This window comes from Crassostrea angulata, chromosome 5 (assembly GCF_025612915.1).
Source record: "Crassostrea angulata isolate pt1a10 chromosome 5, ASM2561291v2, whole genome shotgun sequence".
Lineage (NCBI taxonomy): Eukaryota > Metazoa > Mollusca > Bivalvia > Ostreida > Ostreidae > Magallana > Magallana angulata.
The window spans coordinates 39,066,652-39,084,348 of record NC_069115.1 but is presented as its reverse complement, the minus strand read 5'-3'; the positions used below and the strand labels follow the sequence as shown (position 1 = coordinate 39,084,348).

General features: G+C 31.2%; 1 protein-coding gene across 1 annotated transcript in view; it reads left to right on the top strand.

The window, feature by feature from the left end:
* Window positions 1-1,004: 1,004 nt before the first annotated feature.
* LOC128185410 (uncharacterized) overlaps window positions 1,005-17,697 on the top strand; it is a 37,638-nt gene continuing 20,945 nt past the window's right edge. The window contains exons 1-4 of the mRNA XM_052855007.1: window positions 1,005-1,320; window positions 1,460-1,544; window positions 4,077-4,250; window positions 16,549-16,699. Of these exons, the coding sequence (XP_052710967.1) occupies window positions 1,024-1,320; window positions 1,460-1,544; window positions 4,077-4,250; window positions 16,549-16,699 (707 nt within the window). The 5' untranslated portion in view covers window positions 1,005-1,023. The remainder of the gene's footprint in view (window positions 1,321-1,459; window positions 1,545-4,076; window positions 4,251-16,548; window positions 16,700-17,697) is intronic.

The window sequence follows — 17,697 nt, the reverse complement described above, 5'->3', positions numbered from 1 at the left end:
AAAAATTCCCACGTTTACGCGTGTTACGTACTAACAATATTCACGATATTCTAGCATGCGCATGCCCCAAGTCCTCTCGAGGGACCCATTTCAGTTTAATAGGGCAAATTTATTAACTCGTAGCTTTATTTGCTATTTATAAGAAAGATTTTTTTACAGCTACTGGACCCAACCTTAACATCTGTAATTTGTCTTTTACCTATAGGTTTTAGGTAAAATTTATAATTTATTAAACCACTGGACTTTATCTGGATACGTCTTTTAGCAAAAAATTCTTAACGAAGACAAAATCAATTAATTAAACTACTGGACTTTTTCTGTTGTGAACAATCAACTACTAGTAGTTTAAGACGGCCATTCGTCCAGTTATACCAATAAACAACCACTAAAGATAACTGGACAATTGCGATGATTTTTTTGCCAGCATTTACTTTTCTGGCCATGCTGGGCAATCAGTAGATTTGTTCAAGACTATTTGTTGTTTTAATGTCCTTATATCATGTGTTGCAAATTTTACTGAGCTTTAAATTTCTTAATTTTTCCTTTCTAGTATATTTAAGTGCCACATATTTTGTTCCATTTAAAACTATAAAGAAAGTAATACTTAATAATTACAGATACTTAAACAAGTCTAACATATCCCCCGATGATTTAACACAACACCACATTACAGTAGTAATAGCGGTTGACCACTTGTAAATGACCTTAACAACCCCATATATGAATAATCAGTTGTGGATTGCGAATTGCGCTTTAGAATGCAACTAAAATGCTTCTTTGTAAATACATGATTTTATTCTAAAATTTAAACGGCAATTTTTAGTTTTCAGATGCTTCCTATATATTTTTTTGCACATCAATTATGTTATAATGACTCTCCACGGATAACTAGAGCTAATCATTGATTGGTTGCTTGAACTTTACCAACACCCTATATTTGTCTTCCTATAACGATAAAATATCTGAGTTTTCCATAGTCTATCATTAATTGAGAGAATGTTTTGTAGAATTCATGTGACAAAAATGATTGCAACTTTCACCGCAATTGCCGTTCTCTTGATAATAAAAGGTTCTGAGGCTGGACTTTACGACCTCTTTACGCCAGAGTCACGATTATCTGGATTTATCATGGAAAAGATTTCTCCGATTGGAATGGTCATGTGTGTTAAAGAATGTTCGAAAAGACGCTTTTGTGCTTCCTTGAATTTCAGCCGAAAACGCTTAGAGTGTGAGTTGTCACATAGTGACGTCTCAACAAACCCGTCTAACATGGTGTCTGATCCTGATTTTATCTACATTGGAAGGAACCAAATACCAGATGTAAATATTTTATTTGTTACTTTAAAACATAAAGTACACTTTTATTCAGAGCTTTTCCAAATTTACTTTTAAGATATTCAAATACATGTTATATTTTTTAAGTCTGCAAATGAGTAATGGTAGTTTACTTCTTTTTCAGGAGTATTTTGATTCAAAAACTGCGTCCTGTCCAGCAAAAGGAAGATCCGTTAATACAGCTACTGGATCAAAATGCGTCAAATCAGGTTAATATATTTTAGTGACAAAAATATTTTAAATGAGATGATTAAATATGTTTTCGAGTATATCATATACATTGAATGAACAAAATTCAAAATAACCAAAAACTTTACTCTACTATATATAAAATATATCCCTGTTTTGTTGCTCATAAGCATTAATTAATTTTCGATTTAAAAAAGATAAAAACATACGAATTAGTTTTCTGATGTAATAAAATGTTCTCGTTATCTTAAACTCATTTTTATAATGTAATTTTTATAACTTTTTAAAGCAATTTGTATTGAAAAAAAACCCTCCTTCGTATGCTTTATATTTTGGTCTGTAAATCAAATTAAACTTTTTTTCATCATAAGGATGTTAATAAATTTATATATAATAATAATCCAACAACAAAACCATCAATTCTTAGCCAGGCTCATTGCCTGCGTAATGAACAGGATATTGCTATGGAACACGGTTTGCTGAATATTGACTGAACAACCGTTAATTATAAAATTGCCCCTTGCACAAAAATAAAGTTCCAAAAAGAATGTAGAATGTATAGCATGTCAGCTGATTAGTGTAAGTTTCCGTCTGATATATTCAAATATCATTTACCAATCTTGTTCTTTATTGCATTTTAAAAAACTACTTCGAGTTTGTAATTTCAATTTGCTGACGGGCAGAATACATCAGTTACATTAACAGCCTAGGTCATTCTAAAATTAGAGATCCCATAAACAGTTTGTAATTTCAATTTGCTGACCGGCAGAATACATCAGTTACATTAACAGCCTAGGTCATTCTAAAATTAGAGATCCCATAAACAGTTTGTAATTTCAATTTGCTGACCGGCAGAATACATCAGTTACATTAACAGCCTAGGTCATTCTAAAATTAGAGATCCCATAAACAGTTTGTAATTTCAATTTGCTGACCGGCGGAATACATCAGTTACATTAACAGCCTAGGTCATTCTAAAATTAGAGATCCCATAAACAGTTTGTAATTTCAATTTGCTGACCGGCAGAATACATCAGTTACATTAACAGCCTAGGTCATTCTAAAATTAGAGATCCCATAAACAGTTTGTAATTTCAATTTGCTGACCGGCGGAATACATCAGTTACATTAACAGCCTAGGTCATTCTAAAATTAGAGATCCCATAAACAAAATGAGAGTACAAATTGTTGCGGATATTGTTTTAAAACCGTGTACAATATTTATTCTCAGGGTGTTAAAAATTTTACTCTCCCATGATTTAGTATACATGTATTTACGATATCTATCTATCTATCTATCTATCTATCTATCTATCTATCTATCTATCTATCTATCTATCTATCTATCTATCTATCTATCTATCTGTCTATCTATCTATCCATCCATCCATCCATCCATCCATCCATCCATCCATCCATCCATCCATCCATCTATCTATCTATCTCTCTATCTACATATATTAATATGCTTATGAACTCAATTATGCATAAATAATGTTTCAATGTGTATATCTAGTCAGTAATAGTGCCTTTCCTTGAAAATGTTTTCAAATGAGCCCTGTTACAACGCACTTTGAAAAATCGAGAAGGTCGATAATAAAGCACTTAAAAAAACTGTGAAGGGCCAAGTCGAAACTTGAGATCTTTTAAGATGATAGCTAATTTTTTAACTTTGTTTAGCTCAGTGGGACACTAAAAAGAGTTTTTTGTTTTTTTTAGATATCATTAATAGCTACTTCGTATTTAAAATTATTCAAGAGTTTGTTGAGATTTGTATAGTCAAAACATCACATGAACTGCACGCCGATTAGCAGTCAGATGTCCTGCAATTTTGTTTTATCTTTGTACGGTGTATCATAATCATATTTATACTGTGTATCACATACAGTGCTAGTATGATATTGTTTTGTGAATTAATGCAAAAAAGCGCAGCCTTTACTGCCTACTAGTATTTTAGAGTTGATTTTTCTTTTATGCCTGTATATGTAAGTATCTTACTTTTTACATTGAAATAAATTACATGTGTTTGGATTAAAAACCAAATTAGACACTTACAGATTTCGCTTTATACCATGAGAAAAGCTATTGATTACATTGGTTAGCTTGTTTTTATACGACTTAACTTGGTCAGTAATGGAATATGATATAATGCTCGGAAAGGAAAGATAAGGGTGTATTCTTCAAGTCATCAATTTGAAATATATTGGTAATTGGATTGTATCTTTGGTTGTCTCTTTCCTATTCCCAATATTGTAAGAACTTTTGGAACTTCTTTTTATGTTTAAAACTAAAAAAGGAATCTTAATTATAAAAGTACGAATATTTTTTGTAACTGAACTATCAAGAGGAAAACAAAACGATAAACAAAAATCGCTGCATTTCTAGGCAAAGGGAAGGAAATTTTTCAACCAATTACAAACGCTGTTTTATGAAAAATTCAGTGAATATGAAATGATAAAACTCCCCTATCAAGAAGTTATGAAATTTTATTATGATTGCATGACATGAATTCTTTACATAAAAACAAACTTTCATCACGTTTTTATTCTAAGATTGTCCTTCTGATCATCCTGACACCAATGTAACCACAGTGAAGGTCACATCCACCAAGGTCGGGACCGTCCTAAATTACACGTGTAACTCGGACATTTCAATTACCTTGACCTCTACATGTAGAGGGAATGGAACTTGGACATCTTCTGCTTTTTTATGCCCGGACATACCTGGTAAGATCCCTCTTATTTACCATTACATTTTTCTTTAGTTTGATTTGACAAATATTTAAACTGCAGCTGGTTTTCTGTTTGTAAAGTACTGTAATTAAGAATTAGTTTAATTCTAAGAAATATTTTACTCAAAAATACACATGCAGGTGTATGAGTGAATATGGATTGAACAGCAGGCAAAAATAGCATATATTAGTTCTTTTCAGTAATTAAGAATTGTATATCTGTTTCATTTTATAATATTAATAAAATAAATAAACTAGCATCAAAGGTGTTTATGCGTAAAACTACACTTTTTGTACCGTAAAAGTGTACCTTGGTTGCATTATAAGTATAACAAGAAAATAAACATTGAAATAAAATTTAAGTATTAGGCAGAAACAAGTCATTATAAGTCGTAATAACAATCAACTACTGTGAAATCATTTGATATCGTGGGGGCCAATTTTCGTGGATTATGGGTTTGTTATTCGTGGAGAGGTAATTTTGTGGATGCGTCATTTTTTAGTTTCAGTAAGAAAACTAACTCTCTCAAAGTTTGTTTTCGTCTAGTTAAATCCGGGGGGGGGGGGGGGGCTACCCAAAAATACCGCGAAAATTTAGCCACCATATATTAAAATTATAGACTCTAATTTTTGGGCTTTATTACCGATAAATCGGAAGAATACTCTTTTGTTATATATATTTTAAACATCAGTGGTAAGATTACCAATTTGTTTTTATTTTTTCTCAATCAAGCTTTGCTAATTAATAATTAACGGAAAATCCTCTAAAAAATCCTGAAATTATCTGGATGTTTTGAATTTTACAATTTTGGGCATGTGCATTACATTCATGCTAAATCATGGAATGCTCTTTAGTTGATGTTTCCACAGTATCACGTTTTCATGGATAGTCTCAAAAACGAAGTTTTCATTGGAAATTTGCTTTATACGATATTCATAAAAAAAAGAATACGTGAGATAACTCTAACACACTGCATTTACTATGACAAATCCCGAGAGTTCCGAAGTTCAACTCGGTGTGTAAAATTGAAGCGAGTAAAACACGTTGTAAAAATATGTTGATTTCTTCAGTGATGTGAATTAACTTTTTAGATGATAGGTATTTACAGCGTCAAATTGGTTTGTTATGAATAATTTTACTGTTATTTTCGATGCAACTTCATTAATTTTCTCCAAAATCGTTTCGGAGCGATTTTGCAATTTTCTGCTACATTACGGGTGTATGGAGGGATGTTAGATGTGGTAAAGGCCTATCCCGAGATACAGTTAGATTATTCCAACTATGCAGAGTTTAGTAAAATTAATAGCATTATTGTAGGCTTAAAGCTTTGTTATGAAAATATCAACAATACGATGTGTCGATGTATCTATTCGTAATGTCCTATATCAAATGCAATGTCAACTTGTGCACGCACAGGTCAAAGTCTAGTATAGTTTAAATAATTCGTAGGACCGTGTTATGCAAAGCACGTGCATAAATTACGCGATTTTTTTGAAGCTCATAAACATTGCAACACTACACTTGTGACACATTGTGAACGGTTCGTTCGATATTCTTTTAAGTTTTCAGTATGAAATTTTTTTTTTAAACCTTGTTGAAGACACTCGTAATTAGGTCATCTGCGAACTTAAGATATTGAAGTTAAACACTATTTAGATGACTAATCGATTTTTTTTAGGTTTTAAGCAAACTGAGACAAAGTTGGGTTAACTTATGCTTTATACTCGGCGCGACGACCTCCAATTAAAATGATTCTGAAGCAATTCCCTTATTATATTTATTGGTCCTAACTTCGCAAAATTTGCAGGGCTGGTGCATGATGATACTTATGTATTTGACATGCTTTGATGGTTTTGTTGTGGAGGTAATGGTCAGTGTGTCTGAAGCAGATGCCATTTGATGACTATATCTTAGTCATTTCTAGCCTCATCTTCATTAATGTTGCATGGATGGTACATCTAATGTTACTTATTTATTCAGCAGGCTTTGAAGCTAAATCTAACCTTCATGTATGTTTCGAATGCTAGATGAGGTTAAGGTTCTTGGAACAGTTTGAAGGTTTTGGAGCATGATGCCCTTTAATGTAATCGTATTTAATTTATTGTGATCGGTTTTGGCCTTGAGGCATATGGAAAACTATTTTACTGTTTGCGCACGCATTGCGCCTTCCACCACTTTATGCACTATGCATTGACAGCTTCATTAAAACCTTAAATCATATGTAAATTACTAAAAAAAAAACAGTATTCTAATGTGGTTGTCTTGATAGTAAAACATCGACACACTTAATGATGATAAAATAATGTTTTCTTTACATGCGTAAGAATATTACAATTCATTTGTTGATGCAGCTCCTTGCGATCCTTACACAGTCAGCTGACTTTGATGCTGATTCAGGGCCAAAGGTTAAATAATGATCTTAACTAATTCAAACTGCATGGTTGATTTAATTTTTTTGCGAAGTGTAATTTTGAGAATCCAGATGCTTAGTGGTTTTGAGCAGGTTTGAAAAATGTAAGATAATGTTTGTTTAACCAATACGACTTTTATGATTCATGAAACTATGAACTTAAAACAGAAGGCTAATGTTAAATACAGAGCCTGGAACACTTTGCCGGATAATTATGTTACATAATTGTTAAGGTGTCTTTTTGCACCCTCTTAGGATGCAGTTTTATAAAAATCCGCATTTACCATATAATAGATCATTGCCTAAAGAGTATACAACCAGTTTTGTTTTAGTGTGTCCCACCTTACAGATGAGATATTTACATTTAAACATTAAAATCTAATAGGAATATAATAAATCCCATATGAGATATGATTTTCTTACGGGAAATATAGAAAAAATGTGTTTGGTTTTCCATATATCCTACAGAAATTTTATCTTCTATAGAAGAATTTTTCACAGGTATTTAAGACAGACAGGTAGTTTTCCTATTGAAAATTAAGATTTCCTTTTGGATTTTAAAATCCTACGCGAGTTATGTTAAAGTATTATTTGAATTATAATTCCTATGCGAATTTCTTTAATTTTGATAGGAAATTAGAATTATCCTATATTCGATTTATTTTTACTATTAGAAACATAATTTCTCCGAAGGATTCTGTTTTTCAAAGGTAAATATTTCACCTGACAAGTGAGAGACATCAATATTAGAAGTGGATATAAACTTTTTAATCAATAGTCCATCAATACATATTTCAATTTTTCGATATAGTTACCTTAGACGTTTGCAAAAATACTATCTTGGCACTGGCCTAAGTATCTGGCTAAGTGTTCTGGTCTCTAGAGCTACTATAAAGGATGCTAAAACATCTAATTATACTTCGCTCAAACTTGATTGATGAATGCGTTTGAAAATGTTTTTAGAGTGCTCATAAGTTTGGACTAAGTCAACTCGATTTTTTTTTTTATAATTTATTTCTTTTTCAAAGAAACAGACATGCAAAACAGACATTCAATCATACACACACACATACACACTTGTGAATAAACACTGAAATTTATTATTTTGTGGTTACTTGCTTACATGGGGAAAAAATTAAGTATAGAAAAAAAATATTCATGATACAGTGTAATAAAAATAAATCAGATATCAGCAGCCAAGATATCTTTCCAACTATCCCATAAGTTTTCAAAATATTGTAGTTTACCAGCTTGTATTGCAGCATATCTTTCAATATTGTATTTTAGTTTTAAGTGATAAAGGAAACAAATCAGACATGGTGTCTTATTTGACATAAGACAACAAAAAATATATTGTTTCATACACAGATTTATAAAATTAATTACTTTGTTATGAAATGACAATGGAAGTTGGCCAAGTATAATATTAGACATATTAAATCCAATTCTTTCAGAGGTATTTCTATAAATGTATAAACTAAGTTCACTCCACAGGGTATGTATTTTCTCACAGGAAATAAAAACATGTATTATTGTTTCCACGTTGTTTTTACAAAACCCACATGTGTCAGTATTTTTAATACTGATTTTTTTAAGGTAGTATCCAACTGGAAGAATTTTGTGTAAAATTCTAATTTGAAGCCATTGTACAGAAGAATCTTTGGTAGTTTTAAAACAAATCTTAAAAATATCATATACAGTAAGATCTTCAACATTATAATCAACCAGATCTGTTTTCCATCTGGTTACAGCAATTGGAACAACCACATTTTCGTTCAAAACATTGTAAATAATTTTTGTACACTTTTCATGGAGTATGATTGTTTGGAAAAAAATGGTATACATGGATTAGGATTTCTTTGAACAGAAGTCCTGTCAATGTTAGACATTTTAAAAAACTTAAAAATTGCTGATTTAACACTGTTGTATTGCATTATACATATATTCTTGAGATTGTATTTACATTTAAATTCTTCATAACTTAAAAAATTACAATTTTCATCATAAAAATCTTGTATGACCTTTACACCATTCTTGTACCAGGTTTTTATGAAAACATATTTATTTGCTATGAGTATTTTTGAATTGTACAACACCGGAGAATTTAAAAGATTATCGTTTGCCTTTGGGTGATCAATATAGGTAATAATAAAACATAACCATGAATTAAACACATCTTTCCAAAAATCATTGTTTACCTTGTGTAAACATTCAATTACAAAACTATCACCAAAATCAAACAAATTCTGTAAAAACTCATTTCCATAAATGGTAAATAAAAAATCCATCCATGGTTTGTGTGATTTTGTAAGCCTTTTTATCCATAAACATTTGAGAGATATTATAAAATTGTTAATGTCAATCATTTTCAACCCTCCTGATGAATAGTCCTGTGTAATGACTGACCTCTTAACTTTATCAATCTTAGATTTCCACAGAAATTCAAACAAAATTTTATTAAGGTATGAAATTGTTTCTTTCTTTGGATTTGGTAGTGAAATGAATAAATGATTTAGTTTCGGTATGAGCAAACTTTTAATAACAGTAATTCTACCAATGGGAGTAAGAATTCGTCGTTTCCATTGCTCTACCATAGCTATAATTTTTGGAATTTGTAAATTATAATTCATATCGACAATATTATGAAGATTTACTGAGAACTGAATTCCTAAAACGTTGAATGTTGTTGACCCCCAATCCAATTTCCATCTTGTGTGATGATAAACCTGATCTGAAATTTTTTTTGATCCAATCCAAATAATATTTGTCTTAGATGTATTTATTTTAAGACCAGAAAAACTAGAAAAAAAACTCTATGGTTTCAAGAGCTGCAAAAAGTGATTTTGGTGAACCACCAAGGACTAGTTAAGTGTCATCTGCATATTGTGATATCTTATGTTCAATATCATTAATAAAAATACCTTTAATATCTTTGTTTTGTTTAATTATTATTGCTAAAATTTCTGCACACATGATAAATAAATATGGAGCAACAGGGTCTCCTTGCCTGCATCCCCTTTGTACAACAAACTGTTGTGATAAATGGCCGCACTGTAAAATAGCAGCATGGAAGTTTGTATTTAAAATCTTAATCCACTGAATAATATTTTCTCCAAAGCCAAAATATTTAAGGACTTGGTATATGAACGACCACGACATAGAATCAAAAGCCTTTTCAAAATCTATAAGTATTAAAAGACCAGGTATGTTTTTGAACTCCGTGTAAGATAACAGGTCATATATAAATCTGGTATTTTCTCCAATGTATCTTCCCTTCATAAATCCAGACTGTGTATCAGATATTAAATAATCTAATACTTTCTTTTAAAATTCTAAAACTAACACAACCTGAAATAATCTTGTACAAAACATTTAAACGAGTAATTGGTCGCCAGTTTTTTAAAAACTGTCTAGGCTTATCACCTTTAGGTAGACATGAGATAATTCCAAGTCTCTGTGAGATGGGGATTTCCTTCTTCAAAAATATACAGTTAATGGCTCGTACAACAAAATTTTTAATATCTTTCCAAAAAAATTAAAAAATTCAGCAGTGTACCCATCACTCCCAGGGGATTTGTTGTTCTTCATATGTTTTATGACATTTAATACCTCTTTTTCTAAAAAAAAAAACAAAAAAAAATCTTCTAGACCATTTGACAACTCATTTTATAACTTAGGTGAATTGTAATTAAAAATAATATTATCTAAATCAATCCTTACCAAATTTGTGTCCTCACTTGCATATAAAATTTCTAGATTCCAAATTGCAAAAATATTTTGAAGGTTTTTCGCCTTCCTCCATCCAATGGGCACGAGACCTTATCATATGTCCAAACAACTTTTCCTTGCGTAGCTTTTCAAGAGCACTTTTTTTTCATCCAAAATATTAATATCAACAGTAGAATCTGATTCCATACATTCTATTTCCTGGACAAGATTTTTTTCAGTGTTATTTCTGACCTTTTTTCTATATGTTGAATAAGAAATAGTCACCCCCCTTATTTCCATCATTAACACCTAAAAAAAAAAAGACTTTCATCAATACCATTTTTACATTGAAAATCACAACTCTCTATATTATCTAGATATTGTTTACTAACTGACTGAATAGTTTCTTGAACTTTTATTACATATTCTTTGTCTGACAGAAGAGAATTGTTAAACTTCCAAAGCCCACACCCTTTGGTGAAGGGATTAAATTTTATCTCAAGCAAAACAATGGAGTGATCAGACCTGTAACCCAGCTTAATGGAACAGTTTTCAACTAAATTTGTAAGACTATCAGAAATAAGAAAAATATCAAGACGACTTTGTTTTAAAGGATTTTTCTTGCGCCATGTGTAAACTTCTTTGTCTGGATTTAAAACTCTATAATAATCGATATAATAAGCCAACTCGATTTTAATTGCTTTGTAGCTCACCTGAACCGAAGGTTCAAGTGAGCTTTTCTGATTACTTGTCCGTCGTCCGGCTGTTCGTCTGTAAACCTTTCACATTTTTTACTTCTTCTCTAAAACTATTGAGTCAACTAACTAAATTGGGCCAATTAACTATACTTGGTACAAAGCATTCTTATAGTAAGATTCTGAATCATTGAAATTAAGCACATCGCCCTTTTAGAACTGGAGATAATTGCGAAACAGTGACAATAAGGTACATATCTTAAAAATCTTATTTTCAAGAACCACTGAATAAAAAATGCCAATATTTAACCAAAGCTTTTTATATCGTGAAGATTGTTTATTGTTAAAATGTAAAGTCGTGACCCCCTGACAAAAACGCGGGCCTCAAGATATGTTCATAATTAACATAAAAATATATAAGGAAAATGTTTAAAAATCTTTTCAAGAACTAAAATGCTCCAATATGTCAGATTATTATACAAGCATCCTCCTATGATGTAGATTTAAAATTGTTAAAACCATCACCCTGCACTAAGACTGGGGCAAAAGAGAGGTTCAGAGAAATTTAAAGAGAAAATGTTAAAACATCTTCGTCTCAAGAACAACAATGCTATACATGTACAATATGTTAGATTACTCTGCAAGCATCCTCAAATAATTCAGATTCTAAATTTTTGAAATCATGACCCATGGAATAATACTGGGGCCCCAAGAGGGGTTTAAAGTTTAACAGAAAAATATAAAGGTAAACGTTTAAATGATTTCTTCTCAAGAACTGCAAACTACAATTTTTGGGATTACTATGCAAGCATCAAAATAATAAAGTAGATTCTGAAATGTTAAAATCATTACCCCTGGACTAATACTGGGGTCTAAAGGAGGTGTAAAGTTTGACACAGAAATAGATAGGGAAATTGTTTAAAAATGTCAGATTACTGTGCAAGCATCCCCAAACCAAATAGATTCTTAATTATTGAATTCATGATGTTAGACCTACCGCACTAAACAAAAAATCAACTATTACAAAGTGTATGGTGAAATGGTAAAGAAGTCGTGTTAACTTTATACCAACAGTTGTACAGTTTGTCGGAGAGAGAGAGAGAGAGAGAGAGAGAGAGAGAGAGAGAGAGAGAGAGAGAGAGAGAGAGAGAGAGAGAGAGATTTTGCATTGATTTTGAATTAAAAGTTACTATTAGTTTACCTGGAAATTGATTTCTCAATAAGTTGACATGCAATCTTAATTAATTTTCATAACTTACAATGTATAATTATTTAGATTAATTTACAACACTCAATTTAATATTTTACCCATCAATGTTTTATTTTACACAAGATCAATTGATCAAAGAAACTGAAAACATGTTTAACAACTGGTTGATTGAAATGAAAGTTTCAAAGGAGAGGATGTTGACATTTTTTTCTATCGGTCAGTGGTTACATAAGAGCTACTGTACACAGCCCTTCTTGACAATTTGCAGAGCACGGTAGCGAGATTTGGAACAATGAGGTGACAGACACACGTATATATATATATATATAGACTTCCTAAGATCTGAATGGCCAGTATGTGATTATAAAAGCTACTGTACACAGCCCTTCTTGACAATTAGCAGTGCATGGTAGCGAGATTGGGAACAATGAGGTGAAAGACACACGTGTACTTGTATATACACACGTCCTAGGATCTGAATGCTCGGCACTGTTAAACAATAATGCAATATGTTGTTTTAACACCCCTTAATACTTTTTCCCCAGTTTTTAAGTAAAGCAAACAGAATTTGAAAATTTTTATTTATCAGCTCTAAGAATTTCAAACATGAAAAGGAAGAGTTTTAAATTTGGAACATTATTTGACACAGTGATATGAATTAAAACTTAATTGCTCCCATATTTTTCATTTTTCAATTAAGATTTAAATAAATGTATGATATTTTTCTCATCTTAAACCCGAAACATTGTCTTAAAATCATGCATGTGTGTATTTTCGTTACCCGTTACTGGCATTTGTATACAATCATGCATTAATCATTTATGAACTGTTTTATTGCTTTATACGTATGTACATGCATGAACACAATTATATACAATAATGCGTATATATTAAAAAACTGGACAATGCACACTGTGAAAAGTTAAAAGTGTCAAAGAACCTGACTAATCCCTCTCTCTCTCTCTCTTTCTCTTTTCTCTCTCTCTCTCTCATTAACTAATCTACTTCTTGCTAAATAGAACCAACAGACATTTCATTGAAACTATATTATTCTATGCATCATTACGCCGGGCAAAAATATCAAAATATAGGTGATCATTTCGATTGGTGTACATGTGTGATTATCTGCACGTGCTAATCATGTTGTGTTATTACGCGCTTTAACTCAGGCATGTAACATGGGTCCTCCACTTGTTTTTGTTTGTTTGTTTGGTTTTTTTTTACAAATTATAAAACACGGTCATTTATTGGTATACAAGTCTAACTTGATTTGTGTCAATGTTGATTAAGATGTTTAGATGAAATCTAGACTAGTCTCCCCAAGCTTCAATGTAGATGGGTAGGGTTCATTTCTAGATTTATATTATTTCACAAAGACAAAACAACTGATAAACACGTTCGGCTTCTGTCCCAAGCTCTTTGAGCTTACTGCGATCATAGTATAGGGAAACACAGCGCATTAATTTACTAAAATGTAAAATGCACGGACCCCAAAATCATTTCAAAAAAAGTAAAAATATTGTTTATGTTTTCCGAGGGTCGATTGGGTCTGAGATATATTTTTTTTCTGCAAATTTAAGAAATAAGATTTTTCCATGGAGGGTGGGTGGTCAAGATGCCCCGTTAATCCGCGCATGGGTATTATGGGTAGTCGAATACTAATAGCTAGGTGTTGTTATGGGTGATCAAGTTTATTGATGTTTAGTGCAAGAGTGTCAATTTTTTAACTGAATTTTTGTTTCTTAATAATTATCAAAACTCATGCTAACAACATAAATATTATAAAATCCACCAAGGCTCAATTTCTCCTTCACTTATAACATTACATATAAAATCGACATTTTCGTTCAAGGAAAATGTTATCAATAAGTTTAATAATCGTTTAATTCTTTATTATAATTAAAAATACATTATTTAAAGTATTTCCACCCTCCTGTGACGTCATACATTTTACATAAACAATGAATTCATAAAAATTCTTGCAAGTAGATTTGTAATTTCTATGTTATTATAGGTGCACATCAAAAACTCAAATCATTGTTTACTTGGAGATATTTAATAAGCGTTTTTCATCATTATATTTGACATAATTCAATAATGACAAAGGGAAATAACTCTTTTCTATTTTTCTCTAAGTGATATGACTAAATGCTATAATTTTTCTAATGTAAACATTTTTTTTCTTTTTTTTTTTTATTAATTTTAGTTTTCTGGCATAGTAAGCAATAAAATTTAAATCGACAAACAAGTATCCATCCACTTATATTTAATTTTTAAACAAGAAAAAGTGTGATTTTCAGATGATAATTTCAGCCTTTGGTTTTTATTACCTTACATCTTAAATAGTATGGATACATATATATTATATTTATTTTTTTATGAAATTCAAGTCCAATAAGTTTTAAAAAGTAAAGTCTTTTAACTTTGAACCCATAATTTAATAGGTACGGAGTTACCTTAATACAATTTCACACCTTTTAAACTCTTGCGGGAGTAGGAACAATGGGTCAGTACTTATCAGTACTTGTCAGTACTTCTCTAAGCTTTTCAGTACCGTCAGTAAAAAGTGTCAGTATTTATCTAAGTTTATCAGTGCTGTTTAAGTTTGTCAGTACTTTTCTAAGTTTCTCAGTACCGTCAGTAAAAACGTCAGTACTATTCTAAGTTTATCAGTAATGTCAGTTCATTGTCAGTAAATGTTTAAGTTTATCAGTAAAAAATGGGAATATCAGTACTTTTATGACTTAGTAGTGAATGTAGATTCTGCAATGTTAAAATCATTACCCCCCGAATCATACTGAATCCCCAAGATTGGTCCAAAGTCTTACATAGTAATATATAAGGAAAATGATTAAATATCTTCTCAAGAACTATAATGCCACAATATGTGAACTAACAAGCATCCGTAAAAAATGTAGGTTCTAAATTGTTGAAATCATGACATCCCAAACTACATGTAAAAAATCTTCTCAAGAACCACTGAATCAAAAATGCCAATGTTTACACCAAAGCTTTATATATAGTGAAGATTCTTTATTGTAAAAATGTAAACTGTAACATCGTGACCCCTGACAAAAACTGGGACCTCAAGAGATGTCCAAAGATTAACATAAAAATATATAAGGAAAATGTCTAAAATCTTTTTTTAAGAACTACAATGCTACAATATTTGAGATTACTATGTAAGCATCCTCAAATAATGTAGATTCAAAATTGTGAAAAGCATTACCCCATGATTAATACTAGGGCCCCAATAGAGGTTCAAAGTTTTACATAGAAATATACAAGGAAAATGTTACAAAGTCTTCTTCTAAAGCACTGCATGCTACAATTTGTGAGATTACTATGCAAGCATCCTCAAATTAAGTAGATTCTGAAATGTTAAAATCATCACCCTCGGACTTATACTGGGGTTCAAGGGAGGTGTAAAGTCTGAAACAGAAATAATTAGGGGAAATGTTTTAAAATGTGAGATTACTGTGCAAGTATCCAAACAATGTAGATTTTAAATTGTTAAAATCCTGACAACCCCCCTTCTCGACGCATTAGGTTCCCAAGAGGGGTTTAAAGTTTACTACAGAAATATATATATTGACAATGTTTAAAAATCTTCTAATGAAGAACTACAATGTTACAATATGTGAGATTATTATTCAAGCATTCTCAAATAATGTAGATTCAAAATTGTGAAAATCATCACCCCTGGACTAATACTAGGGCCAGCATAGAGGTTCAATGTTTAACATAGAAATATACAAGGAAAATATTAAAAAATCTTCTTCTAAAGCACTGCATGCTACAACTTGTGATATTACTCAGCAAGTTAATTGTAATTGGAAATTGTACAAAATGTATATTAATATTTACGATATCGTAACATATGATACTATTGTATATCGTCACATATGATACAATATATTTCATATCATTTTAAACAATTTAAAATAGCTAAAGGTCATTTTGCATTATATGATTGAAATTGAATTAAAATATTATGTAAAAAATAATATGAAATAGATCATGATATTATAATACTTCTGATATTTGTATAATTTAAATGAAAATGTGAGATCCCATATATATTATAGTTTATGATATGATATGTTATGATATTATATTATATAATAAATTGCATGTATCAAATAATGATAAAAATCAAATAAAACTATAATTGTCTTATAAAACGATCATAGTTGTCTCATATGAGCGATGCCTCGTCTCGCTGACCTTCGTAATTTTTTATAATCTATGTTATTTTATTTACTTCAGACTGCTTCAAAACACCAGCTTCGTGTTGGATCCAGTATAACTTCACTTATGACAACACCTGGGACGGATGTACCGGGGGAACTCGTTATGTCCGGAGAACTCAGTATCCTTCCGCCCCGTATGTGGGCGTGGTCCTATGCAGCCCCACCAGGTAATTGAACAGTCAGTATAATTTAGACATTTGTTTTCACCATCAGCGAGCGCAGCATTGCAAGCTCGAACGAAAGCATCCAGCTGAAGAGAAATTCCCTGTAGATTTACGCTGACCCTACGAATTCTTTAGTTGTTACATGTAATGTGAAAAAGGGTCAAAATTTCTTTGTAAACTGTATCTTGCTTTTAAATACTCTAAAAAATGCTTGACTGATATTTTAACTGTGTTTGTAATGCTTTTCCTATCGTTGATTTTACTCCGTTGGATGGTTGGTTGAATGTTGAGGTCAACGGTCAATTATTTACTTGTTATATATTCATCTGTTCACGCAGACAGACAAACAGAAATAGGACTACTGAAAAACAAAGGATTTATATTACTTACTCTACGCACTGTATATCGTAAATTGTACAGAGCGTACGAGTGAGGGGCGAAGCGAGGCCTAATAGTACCACGTATATGCAAATAAGTGGAAATGAAAGTTGGATTAGAGGTACTAGAAGAGAGGCTAAAAACTTGTTTTCCACCCCAGCAATATTGGCAGCCATTTTGTTCGACAAAGTTAACTCGATCGATAAAATACTGGCACGTGTTGATGTTTATTGCCCCTAAACTCGATCAAATATTTTCAAAGGTTTCAATCGAAAGTAATTCTGTAAATGATTGACTATGCAAACCAGGTACTGTGGTTTCATTGATATTCAAGGGCATCAATTTTCGTGAATTAAGTGAAAATCACAGTTTCAAGGATACGTAAATTCGTGGCCAATGACCCTATCAATACAAAATGTTAAGAAAAATTGCACTTCAATGAACATTTAATTTCGTGGATCAACTAAACAACGAAATCCACGAGAATTGGTATTCAACGAATATTGATGAAACCACAGTAAGTTTCAACAGACTATTGCCTGTCCCAGGTTACTATTTCTGTCACTTTAAAAAAAAAAAAACATTTCAAAACGAAAACAATTAAAATCGAGGTTTAAAAAATC